This window comes from Cydia splendana, chromosome 5 (assembly GCF_910591565.1).
Source record: "Cydia splendana chromosome 5, ilCydSple1.2, whole genome shotgun sequence".
In the NCBI taxonomy this organism is placed as follows: Eukaryota; Metazoa; Arthropoda; class Insecta; order Lepidoptera; family Tortricidae; genus Cydia; species Cydia splendana.
Genome location: NC_085964.1, coordinates 2,105,499 through 2,126,756, shown reverse-complemented (window position 1 = coordinate 2,126,756; position 21,258 = coordinate 2,105,499). Strand labels below are relative to the sequence as shown.

Genomic DNA, 21,258 nt, shown 5'->3' with positions numbered 1-21,258 from the left:
ACGTCAAACTTCTATGAAATTATGACATATAAATAACACTTACAATGCGTATGCTATCAAAATCGTTGCAGACTTGGACTATTTTAGTAACTGTTAAATTTAACGAGAAAAGTCGGTTCAATTAAATTGCACACGGCGCATGTTAGACATCGTATATTGTGTAACTGGCCAGGGCTACTTGGGCGAATAATTTATACCAGTCCGTGCTTTTACTCGCTCAAGTCATGCGCTCACACATGCTGAAGTCGCTGGACCCGTATACCTCTTTATACAATTGTTCACACAATGCATATAACCCACGCCAATACCCCAACTTGCGCTTGTTACATGCACCGTGTGCAAACGCAACAAGTTTTCTAACTCGCAGAAAATCCCCTAAAATAATTTTCTCAAAAACCTGCTGAAATCGACATTCAATTTGATTCTCCTGAGGGTCTACCGCGAACCACGTTCGCCGTGTTGCCTCCGTCACACTTACGTACGGATTTACAAGAGCGACACGTCGAACGTGATAGGCCCTCTGATCCCTGTATGGAAATAAACAAAAACTATTCGAATCGACCTACGGACTTCGAAATACTTGAACATAACAGCTAATACTTACAATAAATTATATACAGAGCGTTCAATATAGCAACGCGGCTAACTATATACAGTAAAGTTTTGGATGCTTTGGCTATTTAGGGCTCCCGTTTTTCCTAAAAGCTACTTTTACATTTCCTAGATAATTATTGGGGGACTACGCTATCGTGGGGGCTTACACATCTAGACAAACAAGAGAAACAATTTAGAATAGAACAATTAAAAACAAAATATTAGCAAATATATGATTTTCCATTCTACATATAAAAGAAAATCACTCTCTGAAGGATCATTAACCTTTTGACAGCCACAGACGGCTGTGGCCGTCTTGCCACGGACGCCAACGACGGCTACAGCCGTCAGCTTCGCCGATGCAATAGGGACTTACGCAGGACTCCGTAAAGTTCAATTTCGCTTAAATAATGGCGATCGCCTGGCGTCCGGGCACGGCATATACCTTCACCGTCTGTCTTTCAAAAGGTTGACATGGTACATTTCGTGCCTTGTCACGGTGATAATCAATATGAAAGTCGCTAGGGACCTCATAATTACTATTATCACTGTGACAAGGTATAAAATGGTACTGTAATTAAATTATTGACTTAAACTTCAGTTTTTGAACAGCCCGTACCAGAAGTAACTACGTAGAAAACCCAGAAACCAAATCAAACTGAAACCTAAAGAAATCAATTTGTCTATGCCCCCACAATGACGCCGTCTCCCTAGGATACGCCGTCCTAGCCTACAAACATTGGATAAACGCGTAGAACCCCATACAATATTACACCTTACCACCGCCTGAATTTACGAAATTTGACGAATTTATGCAAACATTCATGCAAGTACGAACCAATCAGAAACTTTTTTTAATTGTAATGTATTGTAATTATAATTAAAACATTGCAAAATCGAGATAAGTATATTTCAAATCAGAGATGTTATGTTACAGTCGCCATCAGATATATCCGAGCGGTTAAGGTGCTCAAAAATATCTGGACACGCCTCTATTGTCAAGTGGGTGTTCAGATATTTTTGAACACCTCGGCCGCTCCGACGTATCTGACGGCGATTGTGCCAAGATTCACAAATCAACAATAGGTACATCATGTATTTTTTATAATCGGTTCATACGTTTGCATTGAATATGATGCATAAAACCCAGCATGTTTCCATTACATTAATTTAGCAATAGAATATGGTTTGCTATAAAATACTAGAAATTGGCTAGTCTTTACACTATATTTACTTTTCAGAAAAACATTCCAATATATTAGTAGTTACGTTTTGTTTTTCAAGTTTCAACGTCTGGAAACACGCCGGGCGAGTCTCGCATTCCGTACACCAGGCCCCCACGATCTATTAGCTAGTGTTCTCACTCTTATGATTCTCGCCCATGGGCGCGCGCGGCGACACCGGCCGGAACGTGCACTCCAGCGAGTCTGAATCTGGCGTGCCGGGGGTGCCTGGCGTGCCTGGTGTGCCGGGCGTGCCGGGCGTGGAGGGGGTGAGGCGGTCGCACATGCGCTTGGGGAGGGGGGAGTCGGGCTCGTCGCCGCGGCGCTTGCGCAGCGTGACGGGGCTGAAGCTGGAGGCGCGGATGGCGATGGGCGACAGGCTCCGGCGCGTCATGTACTTGCGCGTGGGGGACGGGGATACCACTTGAGGTAACCTGAGGAAATGTGAGTATTTATTAAACAGGTCTAAGCTAAATAATAATTAGACAATTATTACACAAATAGACCGAGTCCCACAAAAAGCTCGATCAAAGTTGTATAAGCTTATTTTTTTATAAGTTTTTTGAACCGACGGCCGCAGCCAGGCCGTTGCTTCTTTTCCACAACCCGAATTGTATGAAATTTGACGCTTTTCTAGGGCTTGGGCTTGCAGGCCGTAGTTTAAGGACGACTGTGTTAAATTAATAAATTGAATTAAAAAACTTCCTGGACCGCAAACGTTCCTTAATTTTTACTGTAACCTGAAATATCTGTTTACCTTTTTACGATCCACTTAATTCTCAAACCCAGTGTGATTAAATGATAAGTTTCTTATCGGCGTGTAGTGTGTGCTACACCTTACCCACACATATACAGTGTTAGAGTATATAAGGCTACACATGTATCATTTGACAGCGCATTATACTAATATCATAGCAAGCAGTTGTTTGTATTTACGTCCCACCTCACAGGCGTTTGGTTTACACATTTTCTGGCTAATTGACCTTTTAACTACATTACCTGGTGACCCTGGTGGGAGAGTTGGACAAGCCTGGCAGCGTGAGGTCCTCACGCGATTGTCCGAGTTGCATGGCGGAGTGGACTTCTCTCTCGTGAGCGACCTCCCGCGTGTTGCTGACGGCACTCCTTGGCTGACTGGCTTTTGATCAACCGTCTCAGATATCTTAACATCAGTATACACACCTGGTGACTCTAGTGGGTGAGTTGGACAAGCCTGGCAGCGTGAGGTCCTCACAAGACTGGCCAAGTTGCCTGGCGGAGTGAACCTCTCTCTCGTGAGCGACCTCCCGCGTGTTGCTGTCGGCACTCCTTGGCTGACTGGCCTTTGATCAACCGCCTCAGATACACACCTGGTGACTCTAGTGGGTGAGTTGGACAAGCCTGGCAGCGTGAGGTCCTCACAAGACTGGCCAAGTTGCATGGCGGAGTGAACCTCTCTCGTGAGCGACCTCCCGCGTGTTGCTGTCGGCACTCCTTGGCTGACTGGCCTTTGATCAACCGCCTCAGATACACACCTGGTGACTCTAGTGGGTGAGTTGGACAAGCCTGGCAGCGTGAGGTCCTCACAAGACTGGCCAAGTTGCATGGCGGAGTGAACCTCTCTCTCGTGAGCGACCTCCCGCGTGTTGCTGACGGCACTCCTTGGCTGACTGGCTTTTGATCAACCGTCTCAGATATCTTAACATCAGTATACACACCTGGTGACTCTAGTGGGTGAGTTGGACAAGCCTGGCAGCGTGAGGTCCTCACAAGACTGGCCAAGTTGCCTGGCGGAGTGAACCTCTCTCTCGTGAGCGACCTCCCGCGTGTTGCTGTCGGCACTCCTTGGCTGACTGGCCTTTGATCAACCGCCTCAGATACACACCTGGTGACTCTAGTGGGTGAGTTGGACAAGCCTGGCAGCGTGAGGTCCTCACAAGACTGGCCAAGTTGCATGGCGGAGTGAACCTCTCTCGTGAGCGACCTCCCGCGTGTTGCTGTCGGCACTCCTTGGCTGACTGGCCTTTGATCAACCGCCTCAGATACACACCTGGTGACTCTAGTGGGTGAGTTGGACAAGCCTGGCAGCGTGAGGTCCTCACAAGACTGGCCAAGTTGCATGGCGGAGTGAACCTCTCTCTCGTGAGCGACCTCCCGCGTGTTGCTGTCGGCACTCCTTGGCTGACTGGCCTTTGATCAACCGCCTCAGATACACACCTGGTGACTCTAGTGGGTGAGTTGGACAAGCCTGGCAGCGTGAGGTCCTCACAAGACTGGCCAAGTTGCATGGCGGAGTGAACCTCTCTCTCGTGAGCGACCTCCCGCGTGTTGCTGTCGGCACTCCTTGGCTGACTGGCCTTTGATCAACCGCCTCAGATACACACCTGGTGACTCTAGTGGGTGAGTTGGACAAGCCTGGCAGCGTGAGGTCCTCACAAGACTGGCCAAGTTGCATGGCGGAGTGAACCTCTCTCTCGTGAGCGACCTCCCGCGTGTTGCTGTCGGCACTCCTTGGCTGACTGGCCTTTGATCAACCGCCTCAGATACACACCTGGTGACTCTAGTGGGTGAGTTGGACAAGCCTGGCAGCGTGAGATCCTCACAAGACTGGCCAAGTTGCATGGCGGAGTGAACCTCTCTCTCGTGAGCGACCTCCCGCGTGTTGCTGTCGGCACTCCTTGGCTGACTGGCCTTTGATCAACCGCCTCAGATACACACCTGGTGACTCTAGTGGGTGAGTTGGACAAGCCTGGCAGCGTGAGGTCCTCACAAGACTGGCCAAGTTGCATGGCGGAGTGAACCTCTCTCTCGTGAGCGACCTCCCGCGTGTTGCTGACGGCACTCCTTGGCTGACTGGCCTTTGATCAACCGCCTCAGATATCCTAACATCAGTATACACACCTGGTGACTCTAGTGGGTGAGTTGGACAAGCCTGGCAGCGTGAGGTCTTCACACGATTGTCCGAGTTGCATGGCGGAGTGGACTTCTCTCTCGTGAGCGACCTCCCGCGTGTTGCTGACGGCACTCCTTGGCTGACTGGCCTTTGATCAACCGCCTCAGATATCTTAACATCAGTATACACACCTGGTGACTCTAGTGGGTGAGTTGGACAAGCCTGGCAGCGTGAGGTCCTCACAAGACTGGCCAAGTTGCATGGCGGAGTGAACCTCTCTCTCGTGAGCGACCTCCCGCGTGTTGCTGACGTCGGCGCACTCCTCGAGGCGCAGTTGGTTGACGCGCGGCGCGCGAGGACCCCAGCAATTCTAAAATAACATATAAGTATTACTACAGGCATGCCAGAAATGTATGGAGGTGTGCACTTTTGTCAAAAAAGAAGGTTATCTAGGTAAAAAACGTGAACTAAGGTTTTTTTCAAAAACATCGCTTATATGCATTTTGCAAACAGAACATTAACTGCAGTTTACCAATATGGCTACTTTTGTGTCGACTGTTTGCGTAGCACTATTAACTAAATGTAAACATACGTTATACTATACACTTTGACCTTAATACTGTTAATTTATTAATAAAAATATCCACATTGATTGAAGACCGCCTGTTGTCTGCCTCTAATACATTTAATCCATAGGTTTTCTCTTTTATATATTTTTACTGAGGTGTGCCATTAAAGAGTATTCTATTCTAATGATAGTTTTATGATTACAGAACTAAATTCCTGTGCATGCAAACTTTCGTCATATATTCACATTTTACAGAATAATAAAAATAAAACTAACGAAAATCCAAGAAGGCATGTGTTAAATTGAGGTCATCAGGTCAGCAAAACAGACGACAGTTTTGTGCGACGCCATTTATTTCCGAAACTGGCAATTTGGGTCAATATCGAGACCACGTTGTAAATAATAGTGACCGAATTCGTAATAACTAGAGATCTATTTTGATTTTTAAACAATTTGTCTGTTCGATAGACATGAATTCTATAAGCTACTATAGCCTCTTTGTCCGCGTCCTTTTCATTTGGAGATATTCTGTCTTCTGGTGGTTGATTTTGAGACCTATATTATCTTGTCGCCTTCCTGCTCCACAATTCTAGCCATGGCCTCCAGGTCCCTTTTATTTTAAGCCAATAGCCCCAGGTCATCAGCATAACCAATCCAATGATCTTATGTCTGCCGTTCAACTCTAGGTATACCCCTATCATGATAAATTTTCGGACACCCAACTGGAGTGAAGTGGCGCAGAATAGGGCAGAGTGGCGTTCTCTTGTGTCAGAGGCTAAAATCCTTTTTGGGTCACTGAGCCAGTGAAGTAAGTATAGGTACCTAATTAAGTGTAGTCGTGTGATATATCGAATAGGGCCACCTAAACCATTTATATCTACGTTGTAACACGGCTGTTTTGAAAGGGGGTAAAATAAATAAAAGAAAAAGCTCCGGCTTGTCTAAAATAGAAACAGCCATGTTAACAAAATTAAATTAAATCAAAATACCACCGCCCACACTGTTAACTGATACGTTTCGCCGCCCCAGAAGTCAAGGAAGAAAAGCAAAATGCGATCCGATGCCGCCCCTATATGCCGCCCCTGGGGGTTGGCGCCCCGGGCCATGGCCCGGATGGCCCTAGGGTAAATACGCCCCTGGGTGGACCTTATGCTTTTTGTAATAAGGAGTATCGGTGTTTGTTCTTTGGGGATGTCAGGTTGGAAGGTCAGACGGCGATCACTATTGTAGACTCTAGTTCTTGCGCCAACTCTTGGAAATAGGTTGGATTGGAACAAATTCTAAAGAGAAACGGTAAGGTGATGAACTTACATTGGGGCTATGTGGCGTGGCTAAAGGGCTGAAGCTGCCGCTGTGCCGCCGCGTGCGCAGATTCAGGTTGTTGTTGGAGAACATGCTGAAGCTGCTGAAGATCGACGTACTCCTGAAAAAATAACAACACCTATGTTGTACGAAAACTAGTTTTGATAAATACGACTGACACGGCCAAGCCAAAAGTTTCCAAAGATGTTTAGAGCCACCCCACACTAGCGTCTTTTGAGTGTCGGCGTCGAGTCAGCGCTATGGAAAATAGCGTCGCTGCGCAGCTGCGCCAACGTTGCGTCGAGCAGCAGCCATAGAGTTCACTAGACGGCGCCGCTCGGGAGACGCTAGTGTGGGATGGCCCTTATTTGTTGAATGTAGGGGGCTTGTATTTGTCCTTGTATGCGTTCTGAGCATGACTGTAGCACCAACCTGGCGAGGGTGGCACACATTATTTAGCTGACAATTTTTTCCCACAGTTTTTTTGTCGTCGTTTGTATTTCTCCCAATACGCATTTCGCACATAGCCAATATTGGAATAGGGTTGGAAAAGAGCTTGTGACTGTCCATAGGCTGCGGTGGTCACTTCGGACGCTTGTTTACCAACGTTGTGGTATATAAGGAATGGTTATGACTTTAGCAGATTTTTACAAGAAAGACTGGTTAGTTTTTCAACAAATATTTGCTTTTCTGTTTGCCAAATACCGCTACCGACCAAAGTCTGCAGAGCAGTCAAAAGTGACGGAATACACAAAAAAAACGCTTGTCGAAGAGAATAAAAAACTCCACGTATATACATTTTATATCCATTCTGATCACATAAAAGTACCAAAACGTTTCGACATTCTAAATGCAAATAAACAATCCATTATAGCCTTTACGCCATCACCATAAGAGCTAGCGAGTTTTGTTCACATTAATAGATACAAAACGACGTATCAGCCGTGTTTTTGCTAGTAAACTTCGACCTTTGCTTAGTAGTGAAGTGTGTTGCGTGCGTGGCGTGGCGCCAAGTGTATAAAATTGCACTGTTAATTGCAGTATAGGTAGGTAGTGCAGGTACACGTGGGTTAAGAAAAAAGGAAGAGATGTCTCAACAAGGATAACGAATGCGGAAAAGTTATTGGTAAAAACCAAGATTCGACACGACATCCTATTTGAAAGTGGAATGTCAACCATTTACAGCCACTTTTTACCGCATCTATTCATTTATTTAAACTTTATTGCACAAACTAAAAAACCGGACAAGTGCGAGTCGGACTCGCCCACCGAGGGTTCCGTACTTTTTAGTATTTGTTGTTATAGCGGCAACAGAAACACATCATCTGTGAAAATTTCAACTGCCTAACTATCACGGTTCATGAGATACAGCCTGGTGACAGACGGACGGACGGACAGCGTAGTCTTAGTAATAGGGTCCCGTTTTTACCCTTTGGGTACGGAACCCTAAAAATATCTGCGTTGAAATTTCATCGAAATCCGTTTAGCCGTTTTTGCGCCATGGAGAAACACCCAAAAATACGAATGTTGACATTTATTAATTTTAGTAGAATGCCCAGTTGTAAGGATACTCTCGATATTCTGGGGACTGTGTCAAGAACAAGGCATTTCAAAGCAGCCTAATATTTTAAAGTCTGTTCATTCTTTGCATAACTTATCACAGCCGGGCTAGCACATGATTGGGGCGTCAGTATCTCGCAGCAAGATAGACTACCCGTCCCTCTTTTATTAACATACTAGCGACCCGCCCCGGCTTCGCACGGGTTAGCAAACTATACACCTAAACCTTCCTCAAGAATCGCTATTGATAGGTGAAAATCGCATGAAAACCCGTTCAGTTTTTGAGTTTATCGCGAACAAACACACAAAAAGACAGACGCGGCGGGGGACTTTGTTTTATAAGGTGTAGTGATAGTTAGAAAAAGAAGAAGGGTAGTCTATCTTGCCGCGAGATACTGTCGCGCCAATCATGTGCTAGGCCCACAGTTTCAGCATAAGATAGCATTGCAAACAAGATATCAATAATCTTGTGTTGGCAGGCTTGTTACTTGAGACAGGAGGCAAATGCCATTGTAATCTGTTCATGGAGCAGATAACTTGCAATAATATCAGGGCTTGTTTTTATACCAGGTTCGTTAAGATAATGAGCAGAACAATTGCAAGGAAATTCTTTATAAGCATCAAGTATAGATAACACACACAATGAAATGTGTTCTTTATACATTCAGCACTAAAAGCACTTGTATTGATTCAAAACAAAAATAAAATATACTATAGTGTGTAGCTTTCAAACAGAGCTCGACGGCTAATCCTATTGTCTATTGTTAAGTAAAACCGCTCGTGCCACGTGCCACAACCACCTGCATAAAAAATACGTACTTCGGTTACTGAGTGCCGGCGAGTCGAACGCTACAGAACCAGTCTAAAATGTGTCATCGAGATGCGTAACAAAGACGCGTTATCGGAGAGCGCACCTCCACTGGTTTTTTGAGCGTTGGACTAGCCCGCGCTCAGGTGCCAAATAGAATAATTAAGACCCTTTTTTGCAGGTAAGTAGCATGTGCGGTTTTACTTAACAATACAATAGGATTAGCCGTCGAGCTCTATTTGAAAGCTACACACTATACACAATTATTGATTTATAAAAAAAAATTGCTGTCAGAGAGTAAAACATAAAATGTGTCTGTCTGTAGTTTGCACTTACGGTTTAGTCATAAATAAATATTAAAATTGTCCTTAAATATTGGAAATTCTTAAACAAATTGATTAAGCCCCACAGTAAGCTCAGTGTTGTAGGTACTCAGACAACAATATAGGTACATAATATATAAATACTTAAATACGTTAAAACACCCATGACTCAGGAACAAATATCTGGGCTCAATACACAAATAAATGCCCTTATCGGGATTCGAACCCAGGACCATCAGATTCATAGGCAGGTTAACTATCCACTAGGCCAGAGCAAATGTTCAGGTCATATCTAAATGCATCACACTAAACATGACAATAATGTAGAATTTTCATATATTGAAATTTGTCAACTATTCATAAATAATGTGTCCCATAGCAGCCAGGAGGTGCCACTGTCATGCACACATGGAACACACAATTGGTTGATTCTAGTTAACACATTCACTTTGAAGAATATATGTTCATTTTGTACTTGAAATGGGGCGCCCGGCACCGAAAGCACAGAATAAATATAGGTACAGAAGATTCACTCTAACAGAACGCGTCTGTTACGATCAGCACAGATATGGCCGCTTGGGGGCGACAGCGCCACGCGCGGCTTATGGCAAACCCCAAAATTGGGGCCGAACGGATGTACTTTTAGCTATACTAGCACTAGCAAAGCGACGAAATCGCGGAGTGAGCCACGCCTGGCAAAAGTGTTAAAGTTGTTGGCACAAGGTAACATATCTGATATCTTATCACTTTTATTGAACCACTTTTACTTTCATAAAGGTAAGGTCAGTGTTGTTACTAACAACACACTTATCATAGCAACTCGCTAGTCATATTACATGAAACAATAAAATCAAATTACTTATTTTTACTATTAGGACCATGCATGTTGGAGGGCTGGCTGCCATCTTGTTGCTTAAATTGGAAACTTAAAATTGATATTGACACTTCACGCCAAAGCAGGTGATGCCTCCTGTGCATGCATGCTTCCTTGTGTGTTGTAGATTCTCCCATCTTGTGGCCTAAATTGGAAACTTAAACTTGACATTCACACTTTGCGCCTATAAACAATGGGCTGCTGTGCTGCCCCCTACAGTTTATGCCTACTTCCTATATGTATTTACCATGTATGTGTTCAGTAAAACCACCTTTAGGGATAGAAAGAAATAAATGACAAAATAAGAGAATTGAAGGAAGTGCAGGATAACACTTCAATTTGTCATCAAAGTATCAAAACAAAAATAGGTGGGGCTACTATTTGACACTTGTTCTACTCAAAAAAGCATATTAGTAATGGTTAGAAGTATTACAGCTTGAAAATGGCAAGCTAATCTAACTACATACTGCATGAAACATGTAAGATACTGAAGCAATGCACTTACCTCTAAATAATAAATGCTCCCTGTGCCCCCAATGACAGCCAACTAGCTGCAATCATCATGCATGTTGCTGCAATATGATACTGCAAACTGATGACTGTTTGCTAAATGATATAAACAACACGACGCAGTCACCGCCGCGCCCGTGCGAGCGCTCGATACGGCGCGGCACCCACGGCCGACCTCAGTAGCTGTCAAAAATAGGCAGTGGTCCGCCACATACCGCTATAGAAGGCGAAGCTTTACCTAGGCGTTGTAGTTGTCGTGGGCGATGTCGCAGCCGTCGATGCCACCTCATTGATCAACGGTGCGCTGCTGCACCGCTTCAATATGTTCGGCGCATCCACATCCATTATCTAGCCACCATTTATTCACTGACGTATTATGTCGTTGTATGCATCGGGACCGCCGAGCGCTAGTTTATGTAACACTGTAAGTGCACTTATAATTCATCTAATAGCTCTATTGCGTCTATAAACATATACATTTTAATAATCAAATTAAATGATAACACAAAATAAAACTAAATACTCTACTCGAGAAGCTAAAAAGTGGCTTGAAGCTGACCTGTCAATTCGCCGGAAAGAGAAGCGTTCAAATGTTTTTGTTGTCGGTACATTCAAAAAAATTAACATAAAGCAAAGAAATAAAGAAAACTATATATATAATTGGAAAATCAGTAATAATATTTATTTATTCATTCCTTTATACATGAGAGCGGAGAAATAAAAGAAATTGATGTATTCGATTAAGTTAATTGAGCAATTTAAATTTTATGCATATTTAATGTCAAGATTTAAAATTTAAATTTTATTATTGAACGCGACCAAACTGAAATGTCAAAATCACGTTTTGTTACTCGACAGAATCGATTACATATTCAACGTCCGTTTCTTGTAACATGTTTCTTTAACTTTAACTAAAAATAACTAACTCATCAATCAATTATTTTAATAAATTGTTAAAGCTGTCCGGATCGAATTGATATTTTCATAAAAAAAGGGCAAAATAAATTAACTTGACATTACAAAACAAAGCATGTTAACGAAACGTTAGAACCTGTGGAGCTTTGGTTCTACTTTATTTATTACTTCAAATTTGTAATTTGTGTATGAAAAAGAATTTACCTCGAATTTACCATAATTTATCAACACACAGAGTCATTTAATAAATATTTTTAACAAAACGGACTTTAAAATCCAAAATCAATGTACATTAGAAGAAAGTAAGGCACTTACTTTTAATTAAATTACCCATAAATATTATACTGATAAACAATTACCGTATGTGTTTTTGATTTCAGTACAGCAGTTAAATACTGCTTGGGGATCGCGTTAGGGGCAATTTTGTATGGTGAAGTGATCGTGTACTATATCCAAGCACTCCAATGGCAGAATTTACAATGCCAAGTAGGAGACAAAACTTGTACGAAGATACTTTTCATCGCCGATCCGCAGATACAGGGTGAATTAGCGGTGCCGCCGCCTTTGAGCTACCTTTTTAACTGGGATAGTGACAGGTGAGTTGTGGATCTACTAGTAAACAATATTAAAGGTGGTTTAGCCTATAAGCACAAGTTGCATATGGTGGCCAAAGCGTCCACTCCTGCCTTATCGAGCGCGTACTTTACCCTTAAAAGCAAATCAAGAGCCCAATGGTTTGAATTGACTATGGGCTATCTTCTTTTTGCTCTGTCAGGCTCCTAAGCTTCGGATTTAGAGGTGAGTTTGCACTGCAACCATTCCCAGTCTGTGATTTCTGCCTATTAAAATTCCTGGTCTAGCCCTGCAATTTTCTACAAGATCCTTTTGACCTTGAGAGACTCACTACTCCATGCATACAGTGATATTGTAACTCTTTTCCAGGCATAGTATGATTTATCGACCACATGCGCGCCAATGGAATTTCAACTTTAGCATCCTGCTTTAAGGTTCAAATTTAATTGCACTTTCGGAAAATGTGACTTTTCTTCCAATTATTCATCAAAGCTGATTAAATTGGAATATATTTGGATTTTTTGGGAAAAACATGTAGATTGGTGTGGCCTGGAAAAGGGTTAGTAATATCTTATCATGTTTCAGATTTGTACAGATGACATTTTCAAGAGTTGTCCGTCACTTTGAACCAGAAGTTTTGGTGTATCTCGGAGACCTGATGGATGAAGGATCCATAGCTAACACAGAACAATATTCGCACTATATCAAGAGGCTGTCTGATATATTTGACAACATACCTTATCCTGTACATGTAAGATTGAAAATTCTACCTTTCATATATAAATATGATAAATCATATGCAACAGGCTTTTACAAGTGCTAAATTGTAAATAATGAAAGTTTGACAATACACTGTTTTTTTTTATTTCCGTTAATTTCAAGGGTGCATTCCTGAGCTTAAATCAAGTAACTTTCTCAAAGACACCGATATTCTAATTAACTCCATTTTGAAGATAATCAATAATTTATTTTTTTCCTATAAGTCCTCTACAAGCGTGTACACTTGCCTTAGGGCCGGTTTACATATTGATTAGTGTTTAGAATGAGTTCATACATTTGCTACTAAACTTAAGTACAATCTCGGTCGATCAATGTTCGAAATAACATTGATATATTTTTTTTTAATTAACTATGCCATTTAGTTCTCTTAAACGTAACCATACCCCGAAGTTAACGGAATTCAATAAAAACACGGTGTATAAGTAAATAAATAGTCATGCACCTTCTCGCTATGTCCCACCTCACTAACCTGAGGTTTTGTCAAAGTACTTTTAAAAGAAATATAAAAAATATATACATTGAAAAAGAAGTTCAGATTTTCGAATATTTTATTAGGACTATTAGGAGTATATCAGGTTTTCAACCCTACACATTAATTGCCAAGAACATGTATGCGTGTTCATTTTGTATTGGAAATTGGGCACTTGGCACTGAAAGTGTTAAACTGAAACCATGTTCTGTTCTAAACTAGCAATTTTTTTTTTTTATGAAGTCTATAATTTTTTGATGTTAATTTTAAAGGAATAATCATAATAATACAATATTAAAACTAGAAATAAAATAATTAACTAGAAAATTGTTTCCTTACAGCAAATCTGGGTACCAGGAGACAATGACATTGGAGGAGAGAATGAGCCAATCAAGTGGGATAAAGTGAAGTTGTTTCACAAGGTGTTTGCTCAGCCACCTATAGTTGCGGTTAAAGACATATCATTCTACAGGTACTTTGATTTATTTTGAGACTTAGATTTCTTACATCTAGAGTATGGTTGGGACTTCCGGTTCGAGCGCCATCTTGATAGTCACGCGGCGCGATTAATTTCTTTGTATTTTGCTCATTAATATTGTTTAAAGTGTAATATCGATGGCTTATTATACAGTAAACTAATGTGGTAGTGTGCAGTGAATGGAGAATTAATCTTGAAAGCCTTTAACCACCATTTTGGAGTCAACGGCCGGTAGTCCACGTGCTACTTGTAAAGTCCAGCTATGGCTTTACAAGAACTAATAAAATCACCGTACACTGTCTTGTACTAAACAACAAATAGTCCCACTGGGCTGAAGCCATAATTTTAAAAGATGAATGAAAAGAGTATGGTTGTGGGGGATGGCACACTGCGTCCGATTAGCACGTCGCTCCGAAGTTTAAGCGAGACAACGCTATGCGCGTATTATAGCGACGTGATCTGCGAATTGGATGCAGTGTGCCATGCCTCTGTAAGTTGGATTTGTTAGCTGTACGTCCAATACGCAGTTCGACATAATATAATGAGCTTTCTGACTTTAAAATAAAATATTTGATTGGCAGGATAAACGCCATCACGCATGCGTTCCCCAAACTGCCCGAGAACGAGACAGACGATAATTTCAAGATAGCTGTCTCGCACTATCCGCTGCTGATACGACACGCCTTTATTGCAGAGGTAAATTAACCAAAAATGAACTCCACATAATGGAATTATGAGTGATTTTCGGAATTAGCCGACATTCTGTAGTAGTAGGAATTACCCGAATAAATCTTATGCTAAGGGTGGTATTCCATCTGTCTAATATATTGATCCAATTTCATTGCGTCTCACTCTCTTAATAAGCAAACTATGAGACAAAATACACATTGGACAAATAAATTGGACAGGTGGAACCACCCTAAACTACTGAACCGCTTTTGATAAGCTGAGTTAGGACTACTGTTTGCTATATGGGCTACTTTATTTTTGGAAATACCTATGTTGTAAAAATTCTGCTTAATTTGGGACTCAATCTGTATTGATTGTTTTAAGAAAAGTTAGTTAGTAATTAAACTTAGCCGCTCAAAAACACGTGATGTATCTATATTAAAATGATTTACACTTCCTCAGGTAAACAAGCACACCCACCTAGACATATTCTTCTGCGCACACGACCACGAATCTAAATACACGACGCAAACGCAGAGATTTGAACAAAGCAAGATACATCAGTTCTACGGGAACGAAATACTGGACATAGGGTTTGGGGGGGATGTGTATGAGATATATGTCCCGACCTGTTCGTATAGGATGGGGACAAGCAAGATTGGATATGGTGCGGCGGTTTTAGGTATGTATTAGAAGAAAGTTCTTCTTATTAGTTAGTTACTAGCTTTTGCCTGCGACTTCGTCTGCGTGGAATTAGTTCCAGCAGTTAGATTAAGTATAGCGCCCGGATAAAATGTAATGGCAATAATTTTGAGCATATTATGCTTAATTGCTTACACTAATTATTTAACAGGCAATTCATTTTCTCTTTTCCACCCCCTTTTCACCCTATTTAATTTACCTATAATGGAGAGGTGTTGTTGAACAGTCACTGGGGTCTGTGCGGTAAGAGATCTATTGGACCTAGGGAATGCAAATCGGTTATAACCCTAACCGAAATAATCGGTTATAACCGAATATTTTGACAAAATTTCATAACCGAATATTGGAAACTCGAATAACCGGTTACGGTTATTTTCGGTTATTTATTTATGACTTAAATTCTACGTTTTTATCATCTAATGACTACAAAATCCTGTTTTTTTTTGGCTGTGACGTCTGTGACTATATTTTTTGTCATTCGTGTACTTTAATAATGAAAATATACCAAATTTACTTCCCTTATTTATGAAATATTTGTATTGAATATTGTATCACGTCCAAGGTCATATTTTACTTTTACTGTATTTTCTGTGTTTTATTAAAAAACGAAGACTTATACTCACATTCCCTAATACTGTACCTTTATTTTCGTATTTTTTTAATGACTTCATTGTAAATTAATCATTTTTTGTTGAAAATAACCGCAACCGATATTCGGTTATTTTTCGGGCATAACCGTAACCGAAACCGGTTATGAAGTTCGGCCGGTTATTTTATTCCCTAATTGCATTATTCCCTAACCCCTACATTTCACGACTTTTGTCTTTCCGCACAGACTCTAAACACAAGTTTTAATTTGTACCTTTAACTTTAACAGCCGGTTAGCAGCCATCACAACACAACACAAAACTGATAGTCAATGTCAAAGCGTTGTTTCTAATTGTAATATACATAGTTACAAATATATATTTTTTTCACATTTTCAGATTACAACAATACGCGTCTGCGCTACACCGTGTTCTGGTCGCCGCAGCGATTCCTCTACCTTTTCGGATACCTTGTTCTCCTGGTACTAGGCATTGCTTACACAGCCGCTTGCATAGTAAAACTGTTCTGCCAGTGGTATTGTAGGAGTACAAGTCTACCGATGTATAGCAAACTTTAGCGGTGACATGTACCGTGTCCCCCTACCTCCATGGACAAATTAATATACTTATATGTATATAATTAAGGATATGATGGAAAAGATTCCCGCATTTGGGTAAGGTAACAAAATTCCGGTGTTACCTGTTATTCGCATCACATTTACTTTTCTTTAGTTAAAAAAATCATAACTCGAAACCATAGTCTAATAAAACATGGTCTTCCATTCCCAGAGTGACACGGGCCTACGTCACAACAACATGGCCGCTATATATAGCGCTATCGCATATTATCATATAGCGCTGTCGCATGATGACGTAGGCCCGTGTCAGTTAGGTGACCTAGAAAAGACGGGAATGGAGTACCAGGCGGAGTATATTATTATACCATGCTCGAAACTACGAAAAATCTGCGAACATGCATGGGGTATATTCTTATAGCCCACGACGTGAGGAATCTAAAACAGTTTTTGGACGTCAAGGTTTGGACCACCTTGGGATTCATTCTCAAGCTTGGGGTCCGGGCTTCCATTTGTGGTAAAAAGCCGTTAGTAAGATATGATACTTGTTGTGTTAATTTATTTAAGACAATACGAATTTTAATATTGAGAGCTTGCCCCATCCATAATTATTGTTATACTGTAGCATTAAAGATAAATTATATTTATATTTAGTTTAACTGTAAATAGCTTGCTGAATTCATAGTACTTATAGCCTAGAAAATAACTTTTTTTTAATTACCTATATGTATTGAGTGTGGGTTTGGAATGGAGGCAAGAGAAAATGCTACATATATCTATAGCCCTGTCTTGCTTGCTCACTATAAGAGCCGTAATACATTCTCAGTAAATAGTGATGATAGTAATAGCGTAAATACTATCATCGCGAGAGAATAAACAAAAACGGCCGGTATAAGGTAGGTACCTACATATTTCTTAAGGAGGAAATATGAAGCCAATCATCTTAGTGTGTGCAATATTTATTTATGTGAGAATATTTATTTAAAAATATTAATTACACTCCACTCCAATATTGGCATTGATTAAACTACCTCTTACAAGTTGGTCTGAAACTACAATTATAGTATACCTACTACAATCTCATCTACCAGCAATGCATAACGGTTGTCACTTTGTGGCCTGGCGGCTTAGCACGGTCGCGTTTTTATCCCTTGTCATCATGCCTGTCACGTTCTAACAAGTATGTAAGTGCGAAAGGGACGCGCATAGTGATAGACGATCAAAATGGAACCGTGCTGCGCCCACTGTATATTGCTTGTGTACGTGACAGTGGCGCCCGTCTGGCGGCACATAGCCACAATCATAAACACGTCATACATAATGGTACATGTTTCTACTTATTACATTAAAAGGTGATAAATAACATTTGTAATCCTCAAGCCAACTACATATACCTCAAAACTTAGTCTTGCCATTTTGATCAAATGTAATAGATTCATTTTCAAGACTGATTCAGCCAAAAATTTAGCCATTATTATTAATGTGGTGAAACATAATATTGTACAGTACAGTGAAATAGTCATCAATCATCATGATTCACAGTGCGGTGTGAAATAATTTAAGTATTATCTTTTCATGTGAAAATTGTATTCATATTGACAACCAGGCATTCATGAATTCATGATATTTTTATAAACTTCAGTGTCAAATAGTACCTAACCAACTTTTTTTTTAACCATTTAGGGTACACATATTTTTATAAAGTATGTGTGTGTATGTCCCCAATCCGCATTGGGCTAGCGTGGGGACTATAGCCCAAGCCCTCTCGCACATGAGAGGAGGCCTGTGCCCAGCAGTGGGACGTATATAGGCTGAATTATTATTCTCTTTATTTATTTTCCGTCTTAAGTTAGGGTTTTTATAATATGAATATAAAAGTAAAATATAAAAACACTTACAAAACGATAAAAAAAAAAACATATAAGCACATTATAAAAAACCTAACCTAGGGTACCGCCAGCAGCGGGGCAAGGCCCAAGCTACCGGTGGTCAGGGCTGCAGAGAGAGGAACCGGCGGACTATCCGCGCCGTGTCCAAGATCACCGCCTTCTGCATCTGACCCTTGATCCAACCACCTAGCGAGAGTCTCTCAAGATGTTGGTCGAGACTCTTCGCTATTAGACCGTTCACTGAAACGACTATCGGGACAATGATCGTCGAATCAACATCCCACATGGCGGTTATCTCGTGAGCCAAGTCTAGGTACTTACTGGACTTGTCCTTCTCGGCCTTCACGAGATTCTCATCATGGGGGATGGTGATGTCAACGAGCACGGCCCGACGTTGCGATCGATCTATTATCACAATGTCAGGCTTATTGGCTACAATAGTCCTGTCTGTGATGATAGATCGATCCCAATTGATGATAGATCGATATTATTATTATTATTATTCTCTTTATTTATTTTTCGTCTTAAGTTAGGTTTGTTATAATATGAATATAAAAGTAAAATATAAAAAAACACTTACAAAACAATAAAAAATACATATAAACACATTATAAAAAACCTAACCTAGGGTGCCGCCGGCAGCGGAGCTTGGCCCAAGCTGCCGGTGGTCAGGGCCGCAGAGTGAGGAACCGACGTACTATACGCGCCGTGTCCAATATTACCGCCTTCTGCATCTGACCCTTGATCCAACCACCCAGCGAGAGTCTCTCTAGGTGTTGGTCGAGACTCTTCGCTATGAGACCGTTCGCTGACACAACTATCGGAACAATGATCGTCGAGTCAACATCCCACATGGCGGTAATCTCGTGAGCTAAGTCTAGGTACTTGCTGGACTTGTCCTTCTCGGCCTTCACGAGATTCTCATCATGGGGGATGGTGACGTCGGCGAGCACGGCCCGGCGCTGCGATCGGTCTATCAGCACGATGTCAGGCTTATTGGCGACAATAGTCCTGTCAGTGATGATAGATCGATCCCAATAGAGCGTGGCACGACCATTCTCGAGAACAGGCGCAGGTAAGTACTTGTAGTACGGTACTTCGCGGTCCACAAGGCCGTATAGAAGAGCAAGTTGCTGGTGAATAATCCTGGCTACGAGATTATGTCTGTGCAAGTACTCACCGTTAGCAAGATGAGAACAACCGGAAATGATATGCCTGAGTGACTCTCCGGGACGGCGGCATGCCCGACAAATGTCGACCGTACCGTCCTTCAGGATATATTTCCGATAGTTGTTCGTCATCATCACTTCGTCCGCAATTGCACAGGCAAAACCCTCGGTTTCTCCGAAGAGGTCCCCGAATCGTAACCAGTTCACCGACGCGAGCAGGTCCACATCGGGTCCCGTGAGGGCCTTGTAGAACCGCCCGTGTAGCGCCTTACTCTCCCATGCCGCCTTGCGATCCGCAGTACTTAGTACCACAGGTTTGCGCCAGTTCTCGTTTGCCAAGGAGAGCGGCGTGAGGTTCCTGTCTACTGCCACCACATCACGATGCATCCCACACTCGTTGTTAAGGAAATAATTCCTGAGATTGTACACCTCGCGGTTGTGGAGATCCTTGGCGTTTAGGAAGCCTCGGCCTCCACACTTCCGTGGGATGTACAATCTCATAACTGACGAGCGTGGGTGTAGCATGCGATGTGTGGTGAGCAGTGACCGGACCCTCCGATCCAGGGCGTCCAGCTCGGTCTGAGTCCACCTTAGTATGCCAAAGGAGTATGTGAGTAGGGGCATTACCCAGGCGTTGAAGGCGCGCACTTTGTTGCCTCCTGACAAAAGACTGTTAAGGACTTTTGTGAGCCGACTGAAAAAGCGCTCCTTCACCGACCGTCTAATACCCTCGTCCTCAATACCCAACGACTGTGACATACCAAGGTATTTATAGGTTTCTGATTCAGAGATAGATCTGAAAGACATTGTCTCAGAGAGTTGTAAATTTGTTGAATTTACAACCTTCCCCCGCTGTATATGCATAACCGCACATTTATCGACACCAAACTCCATGTGGATGGCACTACTGAAGACGTCCGTGGTTTTCAGTAGCTCCAACAAGTCTTGGCTATTTGGTGCAAATAATTTGAGGTCATCCATGTACAGAAGGTGAGAAATGACTACACCCTCTCTCCGAAGCCGGCAACCTAGTCCCAAATCCTTCAGCAGGGTGCTGAGGGGATTCAAAGCTAGGCAGAACCACAGGGGACTCAGACTGTCGCCCTGAAAGATTCCTCGCTTAATCCTTATAAAATCCTGCGGGCCAGGGCGGTCATCTCCGCCTCCTGGTTGACGAAGGACTGTGGTCCACTGCCCCATACACGCGCTTAGGAAGGCTCTCAAAGCTGCATCAACTTTGTACAGCTCTAAGACCCTCCCCAGCCATGAATGAGGCACCGAATCATAGGCCTTCTTGTAGTCAATCCAAGCGGCTGAGAGGGCCCCCTTGGTCCGCCGGATTTGTTGGCAGATGGTCATGTCTATGAGGAGGAGCTCTTTAGTACCACGGGACCCAACCCTACATCCATTTTGAGCAGAGGCCAAAATATTGTTTGCGACAATGTGCGCGTTGATTTTTGCTCTCAAAATGGATGTAAGGAGCTTGTAGAGCGTAGGCAAGCATGTGATGGGTCTGTAGTTCTTCGCTTCCGTGGTACTACCGGACTTATAGAGCAGGAAGGTGACACCAGTTGTTAAGGAAGGTGGGAGAGAACCAAGTTCGAGGGCTTGTTGAAATTGTGCTGCTAAGTAGGAGTGCGAGCATCGGAACCATTTTAGCCAGAAGTTGTGCAATCCATCCGGCCCAGGACTTTTCCAGTTCTGGGCCGTGCGGATGGCACAACTTACGTCATCGGGGCTGATGGTGACTGCCCCCATAGGTTCAATGGACTCGCACTCACGCTCGACAACACTCATCCAACTCCCCTCGGTGTGTCC

The 21,258-nt window shown here is 42.4% G+C and overlaps 2 protein-coding genes across 2 annotated transcripts; one reads left to right on the top strand and one right to left on the bottom strand.

The window, feature by feature from the left end:
• Positions 1-518: 518 nt before the first annotated feature.
• LOC134790415 (uncharacterized) lies at positions 519-11,230 on the bottom strand. The gene is made up of 4 exons (XM_063761181.1): positions 10,873-11,230; positions 6,569-6,680; positions 4,881-5,059; positions 519-2,251 (listed from the first exon to the last, which is right to left on the bottom strand). Exons 1-4 carry the CDS (start codon positions 10,977-10,979, stop codon positions 1,942-1,944), a joined length of 708 nt encoding a protein of 235 aa, XP_063617251.1. The 5' UTR covers positions 10,980-11,230; the 3' UTR covers positions 519-1,941.
• A 498-nt stretch (positions 11,231-11,728) lies between these two features.
• LOC134790449 (uncharacterized) lies at positions 11,729-16,519 on the top strand. The gene is made up of 7 exons (XM_063761256.1): positions 11,729-11,851; positions 11,930-12,145; positions 12,708-12,873; positions 13,713-13,843; positions 14,431-14,545; positions 14,981-15,200; positions 16,207-16,519. Exons 1-7 carry the CDS (start codon positions 11,835-11,837, stop codon positions 16,383-16,385), a joined length of 1,044 nt encoding a protein of 347 aa, XP_063617326.1. The 5' UTR covers positions 11,729-11,834; the 3' UTR covers positions 16,386-16,519.
• The last annotated feature ends 4,739 nt before the right edge of the window (positions 16,520-21,258 follow it).